The sequence below is a fragment of the Rhinoderma darwinii genome, chromosome 3, assembly GCF_050947455.1.
Source record: "Rhinoderma darwinii isolate aRhiDar2 chromosome 3, aRhiDar2.hap1, whole genome shotgun sequence".
NCBI classification, from domain to species: Eukaryota; Metazoa; Chordata; class Amphibia; order Anura; family Rhinodermatidae; genus Rhinoderma; species Rhinoderma darwinii.
This window is the reverse complement of record NC_134689.1, coordinates 274,886,737-274,901,629: the sequence shown is the minus strand read 5'-3', so window position 1 is coordinate 274,901,629 and position 14,893 is coordinate 274,886,737. Positions and strand designations below refer to the sequence as shown.

Sequence of the window (14,893 nt, the reverse complement as noted above, 5' to 3'; positions counted from 1 at the left end):
TATATATATCTCATTTTAATTTTATTTTTCCCAAGGAAAAAAGGCAGCACTCCCGGATTCCAAGTGAAACAAAAAAAATTACTTTATTCCATGTGTGACGTTTCAGCAGATGCAACTGCCTTTCTCAAGCAAAGGCAGTTGCATCTGCCGAAACGTTGCACATGTAATAAAGTAATTTCTTGTTTCACTTGGAATCTGGGAGTGCTGCCTTTTTCCTTTGAGGATATTGCCTTTATCCACAGTGTGATTTATGGTGCTGCCCTGGAGATATATGTATGTATGTATGTATGTATATATATATTTTTTTCATATCCATCTAATCTGTACCCTTGGGAAATTTAAAGTCACTCTATTCACTTTTTGTAATGTTTGTATGCACGTGTGTTCAAATCTACGCATTAAATGTAGAAACTTTGAGCTGTGGTAAAATATATACATTACCTTTATACATAGTCATACTATGTATCGACTTTTGTCAGACTATGTATACATAGTCATACCTGTACAACCCTATACAAGCTGATGTTTAACGAATTGGCTTAGTTTTATGGAATAATAGTAATACGCTTTTACCATTTAAATGGACTAAAAATGATTGTTGTGTGGAATTATGGAAGCATATCGATCTACTTTTTGTGAGGAAAAGGTTATGGATCTCAGACAAGAGAATATTTTTAGCCAACAAAGTACCAAATCTGTCCAATCATCCCTACAAAGATCTAATTATATATATATATATATATATATATATATATATATATATATACACATACATATATATATATATACACACACACACACACACACACACACACACACACACACATACACAAAAGTTACAGAGTAAATCAGAGATAACAAATAAGTTTAACCCTGCTCTAAATTTCTAATAAAAAACAAAATTATATACATACATATACACACACACACACACACACACACACACACACACACACACACACACACGCTAAACCTCTAACCCACCAACCTAGAAAACCGTGTCAATGTAAAGAAAAAATGCTTTAAAATACAGCATTTTTCATATGTAAATGTATTCTGGGTTAGGAGCTCCTACAAGGCTATAAAATTGATATACTTGAAAAGCAGAATTCTCCCAGATTTTACTAGCCGTTTCATGTAAACATTTAAAATGTCCCCAAAAAAAAATAAAACATCTGCTTGATTTATCTAGTGTCCATTTTATTGAGCAATAAAGCCACTAATGGAAGTTTTAATATATCATTTAGAATGGGGAGGCTGAACTTACAGCATTCATAGTAATCATGAACAGGAACTACTAGAAGAAGAAAAAAAACAACAAAAAAACAACTCTTTTCCTCCTACCCCTTGTCATCTTTAAGGCCATCATCAGTAATAAAAGCTTACAATTAAAATCCAATTTAAAAACATTGGCTCGATTACAAGAAATTATGTAGTCTTGATATAAATAGGATATGTTATTTGGCTCAAAGTACACTTATTTTATGTAGTAATGGGATGGTTTTTTTGGGGGGGAGGGGGGTGAACTAAAATCTGAAAGATTTAAAAAAAATAAAAAATGAGCCATAGATGCAAGTTTACTGCATACAAGCTTGTTGCCAGATGCTTGTTAGGCCTTATTCAGATGAACGTGTTTCAAATCGGCCAGAAAAACGACCGTTTTTCACAGCCGATTTGTACCCATGCGATACCCATTTTTACAGATCCCTCATAGACTCGAATCTATTGAGGGATCCATGAAAACGAACAAAAATAGGATATGTCCTATTTTTTCACTGGCCTTTCACACGGTCCGTTAAAACAACTGCTATGTGAACAGCCTCATAGGAATACATGCAGCCATGTGACGGCAATTAAAAAAACCATCCGCCACACTGACTTTTTCAACGTTCGTCAAAATAAGGCCCAAGTGTCAGAAGAGCAGGAAACCCTTCAGCATCCTGAAAGAAAATACAAAGTAGATTCTGCCCAGCATTAAACGTGGGCACACCTTAGTATAAACTACTGTAAATATAATAAAAGCACTAAAATCCATATACTTATTTTTTGTAATATAGTGTTGGTTGTTGTGTGGGAAATTACAGATTTTGCTTAAATAGGTTATTAATTAATGCATTCAATTCCTGAGTAGTGGTCCGGATACATTATAGAGGTGACAGCAGACCAGACATCAACAAAAAGTGTTCAGTCCAAGCACACCCTAACAATTCACTGGCATTGACCAAAATGGAGGTTGAGAATTGCCAACACTTGACTATTTCTTGAAAGTATTTATCTGCAGATTTCTACATTGCGCATGCTTTTGGATTCTTAGGAGTTCTTCTGTGGGATCTTTATGGTCACTGTTTTTGCTTCTGTGTATTCCCGTAGTCCATACTCTCCCCTGCAAGAAAACCATAAATATATTCAATTGAATTTGGTTTGAGTCTACCAACTTACTTGCTGCAAAATCATTAATGAAAGTGTTACAATTGCTCATGTCAGGAGTTGGATAAGCCTTCTTGGTGCCCAAGGCAGGGATTTCAGAATGCTTCTCACCAGCCTCGGTTATGTGCAATACATAGTTCCCATTTCCCACCACCCCAACTAATGTACAGTCCTTAATACAGAGCCGGCAGAATTGTGAAGGCAGAGCATTGAAATAATTTATTTAAATTCTGTACATTGGGCCCCTTTCCTCTCGCTGGCATCCTAGACAGTTGCCTGCCCTTTTTTCCATTCCTAAATAAGTGCACGGACCATGTATAGCAGCAAAAGGAGCTCCCGTGGGTCAGAATTGGGGTATGTGCACACGTAGTGTTTTAAGCCGTATACGTCCCGAAAAATGGCTGAAAAATTGCAAGCAGAATGCTTACAAACATTGGCCCATTCATTTCAAATGGTAAATACAGCGTTTTGTTTCGACGGGGTATTTTTTACGTTCCCGTTTTTCAAAACGCCCGCAAAAAAGAAGTACACTATGGAAAAACAGCTCCAAAAACGGCCGTAAAAAAAACAAACATCTGAAGATCAGGAGCAGTTTTCCCTTGGAAACAGCTCCGTATTTTCAGACGTTTTTGATTTTGTGTGTGCACCCTTAATGTGCAGTGCATGATTTTCCATATATTAAAAAAATACTTACATTTCCCTCCCATTTCCAGACATTTTGTATCCTCCAAATGGACTTTGGGCATTTAAGGCATTGTAGCAGTTTATCCTGTGGATTAACAGCCAAGGACAAATTATTAGACATGACTGATAAGCAACAAAGTAGTAATTTACTGAAAGATACACAGATAGGATAAAATATATGAATTTATACTGAGGCAAGAGGAGCGCATTCACTACATATGTGGCCTCTTGCCTAGTGTCAATTCCTCACATTTCCAAAACCCCCAACTCTCAGGAGCTGCATTTCCCAATTTTGCAATCTGGTGAAACCCCATTGCGCTAATTTAATTTGTAAATTAATTGTAAAATTCAAGTTCTAGTTGTTTTTTAAAAAGCTCCTTGGGCTACAAACTGCACTGCTTCCAATAACCTAAAACTGACGTCAGGTTTCCTTTAATTAGGAGTTATTGCCAATAAATACTTTCATGAACTTGGAGAGGCCAATTTTTAATCTGCATGGCAAAAAATGCCTAAAGGCAGAGAATACCGGCATTGCTAACTTAGAAAGCAACTATATAACAAGCAACTTAAACAAATGCAAGTTAATGAATTTTTGATAGTACAGAATGTCATAAAATACTGGAGTAACCGAATTGTTGTTATAAATACCATCGTTTGTATAATTTTTTTTTATTAAATTTAGCAACGTTTTGGGTCAGGTGGGGATGGTTATTTTCGTATTTAACAGGGCTATTCTTCATTTTTTAAAAGGTATAGAGTTAAATGACAGAATGCTAAAATATAGGCACGGTTTTCATGCATGAAGAATTTTTTTAAACTTGCTAGAATTTTTAGAACATTGCCCAGGTATGTTCTTACCATACAGTTCCAGCTTGCATTGCAGATGACACTGTAAGGGCCTTGTTGATATCATTTGTAAATACAGCAGCAACTAGCCCAAAGTCAGAATTGTTCGCTCGTTCTATCACTTCTTCCATGGTTTTAAACCTTAGTATTTGTTGTACAGGTCCAAATATCTGCAGGACATAAATTCTACCATGTTACACAGATCACTTAAAAAAATATAAAGTTTTCCATTTAACAAAAGCCATCATAACATGAGGTGCTATTTGTAGTTTTACATAATGGTTTATTGACAAATTCACATCTCTATGTATAAAATATAGATCTCTTGTAAGAAGCCAATAGGTTTCCAATGTTTCTATTAGGTCTTTTGTTATATGTAAAAACAAAAATTAACATCATTCTAAATTCAATTAGGAATATTTTTCCTTTCCACAAATCCAGGGCTAATTGTTTAGAATTTGCCACCTATAGCTTGGGTTAATGCAATATATAACTATTTACTGTAAGGTTTTGGGTTTGATTCCACTTGAGAAAAAAAACACTGTAGGAGTGAACTGGATATACCACAATGTAAGCAGAGTCTGGTTACACCCAAAGCACATTATTTCATTATTTAGTAGACAAACTACAGTACACCATAGTAATATTTCAGATGACTGGCAATACAGAAGACAAACCCTTGTGCATGACATGCCATTAATTTACCTTCAGGTCACAAATACCAAGAGCAAGGATGCCAAATGCTGGTATATGAGCATAAGGTTCTTCATCAGAAACCAGAGAAAAATAAAGCTACTTTGCACCTACCATTAGAAGCAGGGGCGTAACTAGGAAAGATTGGGCCCCATAGCAAACTTTTGACTGGGGCCCCCCCTCCCCTGGGTGTGTCACAACCCCCCCCTTGTAGATAGTGCCTTTTTTACAGCCCCCCCCTGTAGATAACGCCATACAGCCCCCCCTGTAGATAACGCCATACAGCCCCCTTTGTAGAGAACGCCATACAGCCCCCCCTGTAGATAACGCCATACAGCCCCCTTTGTAGATATCTACAGAGGGGGCTGTATGGCGCTATCTACAGGGGGGCTGTATGGCGTTCTCTACAAAGGGGGCTGTATGGATAGGGGATACATGTGTGATCGCTGGCAGCGATAGGGAGAACGGGGGACTGAAAGTCCCCCGAAGTTCTCCATGACTAACCTCTGACTTCCGGCGTCTGCGCAGCTCAATAAAAATTAAAGGAGCGCTGGTCACGCATGCGCACAAGCGCGACCGGCGCTCCATTCATTTCTACGGAGCTGCCGACACAGACCCCGGAAGTCCGAGGTTTGTGATGGAGAACTTCAGGGGACTTTCAGTCCCCCGTTCTCTCTATCAATGCCAGCGATCACACATGTATCCCCTATCCTGTGGATAGGGGATACATGTCTTTTGTTTAATGGCAGAGCGGGGAGATACCTCCCTGCTCTGCCGTAGTGTTAAATGGCGTCACGCTGTAGCAGCCATAGCGGCTGCTAGCGGAGCCTCCGCCATGGTGGGGGCCCGTGCAGGCGGGCGACACGGGCCCCCTCATGCCGCGGGCCCCGTAGCAGCCGCTACGGCGGTAGTTACGTCACTGATTAGAAGGATGAAAGAGCATTAGGTTCACACAGAGCGGATACACAGGAACACAGCGCATCCGCCGTAGTGGCCGCAGGGAATTCCAGCCAACAAAACACACCAAATTGTGGTGCAGTTTTTCATCCAGAATGCTTGCTGCGGTAAACTACACGTTAAAAAAAAACAAAAAACAAACCCACACATACTTATCCTCTGACATCCTACAATCCAGCCTCCTGGGATAATGTTTTATCCCATGTGACCACTGCAGCCTGCGATTGGCTGCAGCGGTCACATGGGATGAAAGGTCATTCTGGGAGGCCGGCCAGGACGAAGAAGCACATAATTCTGGGTAAGATTTATGCTTTTTGTGGCAGGAAAAAAATATTATATATATATATATATATATATATATATATATATATATATATATAAAACAAGTATAAAAAAAAAATTGCAACATTAGCTATTTATTTCAGGTTTTACCTCTCCATTGAATTCAAACGGGAAAACGTGCAACACAAAAGCAGTGATTAAGTAAATACAATGGACATGCTTCAATTTGAGCGCTTTGTTCAAATCTCATCCACTCTGCTGCTACTGTATTAGGGTCAGTTCACACGGAGTTTGACACGTTTGACGTGAAAACCGCGCCAAAAACCGCCTCCCATTGATTTGAATGGGAGGTGGACGCGTTTTTTTTTTACCACGAGCGGAAAAAACACGGCTCGCGGGAAAAAGAAAGGACATGCCCTATCTTCGGGCGTTTACGTCTCTGACCAACCATTGACATCAATGGGAGGCAGAGGAAGCGTATTTCGCTGCATTTTTTGAGGCAGACTTTCTGCCTGCAAAAACTCTGTGTGAACCCAGCCTTAGGCTACATATGAACTTTCCCTTATAGTGGCCAATAGATCATTGTGCAAAGATCTTACTTCCTCTTTTGCAATCCTCATGTCATCTGTCACATTTGAAAACACGGTTGGCTCTATGAAGAACCCTTTTCTTCCTAGGGGTTTGCCACCACATTCTAATTTAGCACCTTCAGAAACACCACTCTGAATCAATTCCAGGATTTTATTATATTGCTTCTTGTCAGTCTGTTAAGAGAAAAAAATAAATAAATAAATTTACAATACTTAAATATTTCCATAGAATGCATTGCTGAAGTTCACGGCCAGTAATCTGTACATTGCACAGTACAGACCACTATGCACAGGTCAATGATATCATAGAATATTTTTAGCCATTTTATTTCTCCTTCAATCACTTTTTAGCCAGGACAATATTCATAGACAAAATTAGGAGCATTGCCAGGTGGTCGCGGAGATCCCTATTAAATGGCATTGTGATGTTTAGTAAAGAGACCTCTATTGTAGTGGGATTCATAACCTTAAAAAGTAAACTCCAGACAAAACTTTAAGACAGTTACGCTAGTACATGAAGTTTATAGGTTATCACTGTGTTTGAATGGGTTTCTTCCGGATACTCTGGTTTCCTCCCACACTCCAAAGACCTACTGATAGGGAATTTAGATTGTGAGCCTCACTAGGTGCAATGAGTGATGACAACTTCTGTGCAAATAGTGCAAGACATAAGAATGCAAAGTACAGCAAATGGAGAATCCCTTCGACATAAGCCATCCCCAACTATGCAAAACATCTAGTGTATCAATTTTCCCATATTGTTCTTTTAAGAGAATCAAGAAGAAAAAGTCCCAGTAAAACAGCAGTGTAATGCTTTCACAATAGAGTTGTAAAGGTACATTATTTGTTAAACTCTTCTAGGATTAGACAATGTGCCAGAAAAATAATACCTGTGGGCCTTGTTCTGTAGTTGGATCAAAAGGACTCCCAACTATTCTCCTCTTTGCCCGTTCAACACTCCTTCGAACAAACTCATCATAGATGGAGTCTTCCACAAATGTTCGCGAGCCGGCAGTGCAACACTGTCCTTGGTTGAAGAAGACGCCTTGGTGTGACTGTTCCACAGCATATTCCACTGTAAGAGACATTTAAGGTTATAAAATTAAGAGTAAAAGGCATTTGGTAGCAATTATACATTTATTACAATGGCATATATAATTGTACAATTTACAGAATACACTAGTTTAGAACAGACTTACAATCCGCATCTGCAAATATAACGTTGGGACTCTTCCCACCTAACTCAAGAGTTACTCTTTTAAGATTGCTTTTCCCAGCAGCTTCTTGAATCAACTTTCCAACCTATGAGAAAACACAAAAAGGTTATCAAATAAAGAGCCAATACGATCATAAATAAAATATGTGCATTCTTAGGGTATGTTCACACGTAGAAAAATAAGTGGCTGAAAATTAGAGCGGTTTTCAAGGAAAAACAGCCTCCGATTTCAAGGGGTTTTTTGAAGCTGAAAATAAAAGCTTTATCATTTGGAGCTTCTTTTCAGGGGTTTTTTTTGTTTTGTTTTTAGGCGTTTTTCATAGTGTCCATGGAAATTCAGCTCCAAAAACACCTCAAGAAGTGACATGCTACTTCTTTTTACAAGGCGTTTTTTTAAATTCAGAAGCGTAAAAAAAACAAAAACAGAAAAAACCTCATGTGAACAGCAGAGTGTATTTTCCACAGAATTATATGGAAAGCGGTTTGTCAGCGTTTCGCTGCTGTTTTTCTAGGCGTATTTCAAGGCGTTTACGCTCAGAAATCTGCCTGAAAAAAAACTGTGTGTGAACATACCCTTAGAGCCAACCATGACCGTTCAACTTCCTCCGGTACTGTATGTGTCTATAGAAAAGTTTATACTCTTACTACGTACCCCACCCCCAACTATAGCTATTATTCTAGATGTCTTTTAGACATTAATCCTCTTTTCAAAATCATGGGAATTCCAGCATTATGGATGATCAGCCATGTTTTTACTTGGTTCAGATAAAAATAGATCTGTTCAATTAATACATATTTTAAAACACGGCACAGATCATGGTTTGCTGTTTCTTTTCCTCCGAGTCATCCTGCTTTACATCAAACTGTGGAAGTGAGCGTGCAGTATGTTAAATTTCAATGGACATTCAAAGCTTCACTTCCAGCCTTGTATAAAAGATTAATGTTTAAGTGCGCAAGGAACTGCATTGAAGTAATTTTCCAAGCCCAATAATATGAACATTAAATTGTTTAAGAAAATCTACCATATCCTGGATTTTATTTTCATCTTTCCTTTTACTTATCTTAATAAAGAATAGATTTATAGCAACTCTAGAAAACTTTATTGCAAGTGATTACCAAACAATATAAACCAAAAGGTAAAATACAGAAGTATATTAAATTTGGAGGGTTTGAACAGATCAATGTACCAACAAACCAAAAAGAAAAAGCTTTATGAAGTCTCAGGTAAATTTGGGCAATCTGCAGCTCTTCAACTTGTGAGCCCACTAAGCAGAATGACCAAATCTTGATAATGTCTGACTTAAATGCACAAGAATTGCCATTAAATCTGGCCCGGCTTGTATATTTGGTTTTACAAAGCGAGCCATATTAGAAACTGCAACAATAAATCCACTTAAAGTAGCAATAATGTTTAGAATGAAGGCTACAGCTAATGTCCTAGCCCCTTTAAAACCTTGCCCTGTTATCCTATTTGTTATCCAAAAACATTGCACAACCAAGTTAAAAACTCATTATTTATTTGGAGGTCGGATGCTCTGTATATACCATACAGGACATTAATCTCACTTAAGAAATGAAAAGGGAATCCTGCTGAGTAAATTAGAATCCGTGGTAATACAGCTGTTTGCTACAAACAGTTGTTTGGCATTAAGCACTTGCAATACTCCTGTAGTGCGCTTTGATGGCTTCACTTGAGCAATGATGAGATCATAGTTTGTATAAAGAAAATACTTTGCCAAGCAAAACAGACAACTTTGTTGTGTTCACAAAAAATTTCATGTCTAATCTGCAATTTCTCTCTACAAACCCAAAAAAATAAATAATTATATAATATTAATTATATATATATATATATATATATATATATATATATATATATATATATAGATAGATAGATAGATAGATAGATATAGATTTTTTTTTTTTAAACACACATAAAACCAGGTCTCCTCTAGGTGGCCATTTCTCCTCATTCTCTAGGGTCTCCAATATACCACATCATTATTGTATAGTGGTGGGTGCAGCCTCAATCTATGATCGCTGTATTGGACTATAGAATTCCCGACACGTATTGGGTGAACTTAACCTTCATGTCTTTCTATGTTACTCATGGCGATATAGAACATGTGACAAATATTGAAGTTCTTCTTTTTTCAAGCACTTATAAAATGGAGGGGTTGTACACTATTCGATTATATAAAGAGGAATTCTTTGCTTGGGATCGCTCTCTAGCGCTGCAAAAGGCAACTCCCACTTGGAGACGTGTCCATTCAAATGTAAATTGACAAAACTGCCCCCAGTAATAGCAGCTGACCACCAGTGATTTGCAATAGCTGAGCGCAAGGGTGGCTGCATTTAGAAAGGTGGTTGCCTAGATGGGACACCCAATCGATTTAAACCAACCTATGAACTACTAATGCTATGGTACTTAATTTTTATTTTAAAACAAGAAATGCGCTTTAGATGGGACAATATCCTCTCCAACATTTGCCAACTTGATTGAAATGCTAAAAATCAATATCTTTAGGAAACCAGTTTAATATTTATTTCCAATTTTCCAAAACAAATCATAGAAACGCCAAATTAGTCTAAACTCCAAGTAGTTAAAGCTGAATCCATTTGCCTTTTGGCCGGTAAGGCTTGTCATTACTTTATAGACCAATATGAATCAAGTCTCCAAAAGCCAGGTACCTGAAGGAATTGCCAATTTTGGAATTTACAAGCTGTGGTTTTAATGTGACAGTCCCTCAGTAAGGGTATAAAACATGATGTGGTGGGGGTGCGCTTTCTTTTCCTGGAAGCATTTTCTATATTAATTGAAAGCAAAGCCCCATGTTTACAAATTGTTATTGCAGTGGGTGTATTTAAGATGTGATTATGTTGACCATTGTTGCCGGAAATCTGGAATGTGGAACAGATTATGTCAGTCTTGCATTACATAAAAAGATACATCTGTTTCTATTTAGCATCTTAAGATATTCTCTTATATTTGTGTTGCTTGCCACATCCTATTAGAAAGCTTATTTAAGCAGTGGTTAAAAGCTTAATTTTAAAAGTTTGACATGGTTTGATCTTCAAGCACCCCCATTTTTAAATAAAAAAAGAAAAAAAAGAAGAAAAGTATCATTAAGCATAAAACTTTCAGCTCCTGAGCCACAATGCAGAAATCTGTAACATGTCTCTTCCCATGTGTCATTTAGAATACTGCTCTTATGTGGCAAAAGGGCTATAGGACATCCTCTATGGTCATGCCCCTGGGATTACGAATTTCTACTTCCATAGAACAGGACTAAAATTAAGTCAGCATAACTGATAGAATATGGAATGTCTGGCTTATAAAGCGAAGGTTCTCAACTAATACATACATAATATGAGGCTTGGATAATAAATGCACACTACCAGTGGCGGATTCCCATAGGTCCATTATGGGCGGCCTCCCAGGGATTCCTGGGGCCCATGGCCGCCCAAAGACAAAAACCGTGGCAAAACCGAAGGCCCCTGGGCTCAATTGTATCCGCGTTCAAACGACGTGGATACAATTCACATCGATGGCAAGGGAACAGTTGGTTCCCTTGTCCACCATTAGGCCTTTTTTTGGGATGCAGTTGACGATCACGTTATCACGTCGCTCCACTGGATAAGGCCTGGTCAGAAGTGACCAGGCCTGCATCTTTGGAGAAGAGGACGGCGCTGAAACGGGGAAAGGTAAGTGTGGCACTAACTACAGGGGGTGGCGTATTCTACAGGGGGGTGTGCGCCACTATCTACAGGGCGGGTGTGATGCCATCTACAGGTGTGTAGGTGGTGCTTTACTTTACAGTGTTTGATACAATTATATTCAGGGGCACAGTGTTTGGTACTATTTTATTCAGGGGCACAGTGTATGGTTGTTATTATATTTAGGGCCACAGTATGAGGCACTATGAGAATTTTCTCCTTGTTTATTGGTGTGGAAATGTCGGAAAAGTGAGGAGCCGAAGACATCCGAGTGGCAAATTCTGCAGAAATGGGTCATGGCAGGGAGAAGTCGTCATGAGGTATGCACCGGATAGAGAATAAAAGAGGGGAAAAAAAACTACTAGAATCTGAGAAGACGACGTCACCTGTGAGTTACTGAATTTATGAAGAATCTGTCACCTCTCCTGACAGGTTTATTATAGGAAAACTTTGTATTTCACAAAAAGTCTTTGTGCAGCTTAGGACTGATAGACAATTGGGTGTTGTGTTACCATTCCCCTTGTCAGGAGGATGTGTCCCTGCACAGTGTGATACGGTCAGCGATGGTTGGAGACTGTCAGTAAGTAGGGACACAGTCCTTTGACTAGGGGAAACATAACACCCATTTGTTAATGCTTGCACAAAAAGCTAGTGTTAACAATAATTACGTCACGGCAAGGCAGCGGTGGAGAAGGGGGGCCCCAAGTTTCAGTAACAGCCCAGGGCCTATAGTCTACTTAATCCACCACGGCACACTACACTTCATACCCATTCATTTTGAGAAGCTTCAACTTCAGGAACCAGGTTTTCCTGGGGTTTGCTTGGTGGCATAAATAAAATATGTAGTGCAGATTTAGATGGACTAGGACGCCTTTGCTTGTAGAATTGACCCATGAGTCCCTCGGTCACATAAGCCAACAGAAGTATCATATGTTTTAGTACAAAGGTATATCATAAATCACACTAGATGGAGATATCTCACTATTTAAATTAAAGGGGTATTCCCATCTTAAATGACCATATTAAAGCTATTTCCTAATGTAAAATTATAAATCTCTGTCATTACTGTCATTTTTAGATAATGCCTTATTCTTGAGATCCAAATAAGGTTCATCCAAGGTCTTTTGCATTGTATATCTCCCATCTGCAGCCGTTTCCGCTCTATCTAGTTGTATTATCCTATAGGTTCTCGGAACGCGCATTGTAAAAACATGCACTGTAGCTCCCAGGGCTGCCACTGCTCTATAGAAGTGCATGCCTGGGAGCCAATTAGCCCTGGAGCCATCCTATTCAGCTACAGCAGCATCATGCGTGTCATGTGATTGAAAGTCATACCACCCACTTAGCTACAGAAGTCAGTTAATGATGGGCGGAGCATATGCACAATTACATCTGACTGGATTACATGTATTATTCAATATAGTTTTTTTTATAAATGAAAATAAGTTATGGGAAAGCAAATATCCCTTTAATAATTGACAAATGGCTATAGATCTAATTAATGATTAAGTGGGGAGTCCCTGCATTATTTTTAATGGGAGGGCCCAGGATATACATGAATTTCCTCTCACTCTCCAGAGATCTACTAACCAAGTATCAAAAGGAATCATGTAAACTCTGATGAATGAAAATAATCCACACATACTACCCCTGATCCCAAAAGCAAAAGTAATTCATTAGAAAATCAGAAAGCAAGGTCTTTTCCATGTAGGAGACATGTCAGTCTACATGTAAATTTGTAATCCATGTAGATTCTCAATTCAGAGAAATTACCCACAATTCACATACATACCTCTGTAGAGCCAGTAAATGCAACTTTATCTATGCCCGGGTGAGACGTTATTGCTGCGCCAGCAGTTGGACCATATCCTGGCAAAATATTAACAACTCCTGGTGGAAAACCAGCCTAATAAAACAAAAATGAAGTGGAAAATATGGTGTGAGAAGATAGTCTGCACAAAGTTAATTGAGAGTTGTTAAATTTAAGTATCTGCAAAAAGCATAATGTTACTAGCGCCTCATTTTACCTCCTTGATGAGAGCCCCCATATAGAGCGCAGTGAGGGGCGTCTGTTCTGCTGGTTTAATAACCACGGTGTTCCCGCAGCACAGAGCTGGGGCAACCTTCCATGCGAACATCAATAGAGGAAAGTTCCACTACAGGAGAAAACAGATGGTAAGAGGAGTATTGTTAAGAACAAGACAATTAAATATTCGTCCTCAATACAAAAACATATATATTGTATATTAGCTCTTACAGACAAATTTTTTCCTGGTTATCCAGCATGATCAACATCTGACTGTTTTTACATTTAAAAACTGAATTAAAATCTAAAAACTCATATAGATTAAGAATATAGGATATATTTTATAGTATTATCCCTGATCCCACAGCGTTGAGTTATGTGGGCTTCCCTTTGCCGGCGACAGGTAGCTCATGACATCATCAGTGCCTGAACCACCCATTTATCTCTACAGAGAACTACTACTTCTGCTGATATGATTTACAAGAGGGGGTATTGTTGCACAGATAACAGTGTGGTTCAAGTTCAGTGTTGTCATGAAGAACTGTGCAAATCCAGGCGATAGGCCAGAGACTTATTTTAAATGGCATTTACACCTACTTTACTTTTGTCTTTGTCTCCAATGCATTGGGGGAAAAAAAATAAAAATAATTCTAAAACTTTCTGTAGCTCCTATGCAGACCCATATCCATGGTTTCAAACAGTGTGTTATATATAATACACACACAAACACACACACACATTTTAAGAAATCCCACAGCACTCCAATATAGCAAAAATATGTGGTTTATTCTTGAAAAAGGTCCCATAGTAGGACGGGAACGTTGCATCATTGTATTGACAAAGTAAACCACAGCTTTTTGCTTTATTGGAGTGCTGGGGGAATTCTTCAAAAATATTCTAGAATCCTTGGATCGGGATTACCTACTTGCACCCACTACCATTTTGGATTTAGTCTCTGCGTGTGTGTATTATATATATATATATATATATATATATATATATATATATATATATATTTATTTATATTTTTAATGTTGTTTTTTTTTAAAGAAGAAACCTTTATAATTAGTAACATTTGCTAAAGGGACATTCAGTGTTAAAATCTGTTCGGGCAATATTAATACGATATTATAGTTTGTAAAAGTTTTTTTTTGTTTTTTTTTAAATAGTGAATGTAATTTATGCTGTATTTATTTAAAGGTCCTATATCATGCCATATCGAAACTCTTGAAATGAAGGCTTTCAAATGCCTCCTTTTTTCTTAAACTAGTCAAAACCAGACATCACATTGGCCTAAATGGATTGATATGATAGAATTCAGCTGCGTTTTCATTTAAAACATTTCTTATCATTCCAAAAAAATATACAAAATGCCTACCTTTCACCAAACACTTAATTTTCTCATTTTACAAATGATATTACACAATATTTGGAAGAAAAAAATAAATATATATT

The 14,893-nt window shown here is 38.0% G+C and overlaps 1 protein-coding gene across 1 annotated transcript in view; it reads right to left on the bottom strand.

Moving 5' to 3' along the window:
- Positions 1-209: 209 nt before the first annotated feature.
- ALDH1A2 (aldehyde dehydrogenase 1 family member A2) overlaps positions 210-14,893 on the bottom strand; it is a 32,763-nt gene continuing 18,079 nt past the window's right edge. Inside the window, exons 6-13 of the mRNA XM_075855208.1 lie at positions 13,440-13,568; positions 13,205-13,318; positions 7,679-7,781; positions 7,370-7,554; positions 6,489-6,653; positions 3,970-4,127; positions 3,122-3,196; positions 210-2,383 (exon numbers count right to left, since the gene is read on the bottom strand). Coding sequence (XP_075711323.1) covers positions 2,311-2,383; positions 3,122-3,196; positions 3,970-4,127; positions 6,489-6,653; positions 7,370-7,554; positions 7,679-7,781; positions 13,205-13,318; positions 13,440-13,568 — 1,002 coding nt within the window. The 3' untranslated portion in view covers positions 210-2,310. The remainder of the gene's footprint in view (positions 2,384-3,121; positions 3,197-3,969; positions 4,128-6,488; positions 6,654-7,369; positions 7,555-7,678; positions 7,782-13,204; positions 13,319-13,439; positions 13,569-14,893) is intronic.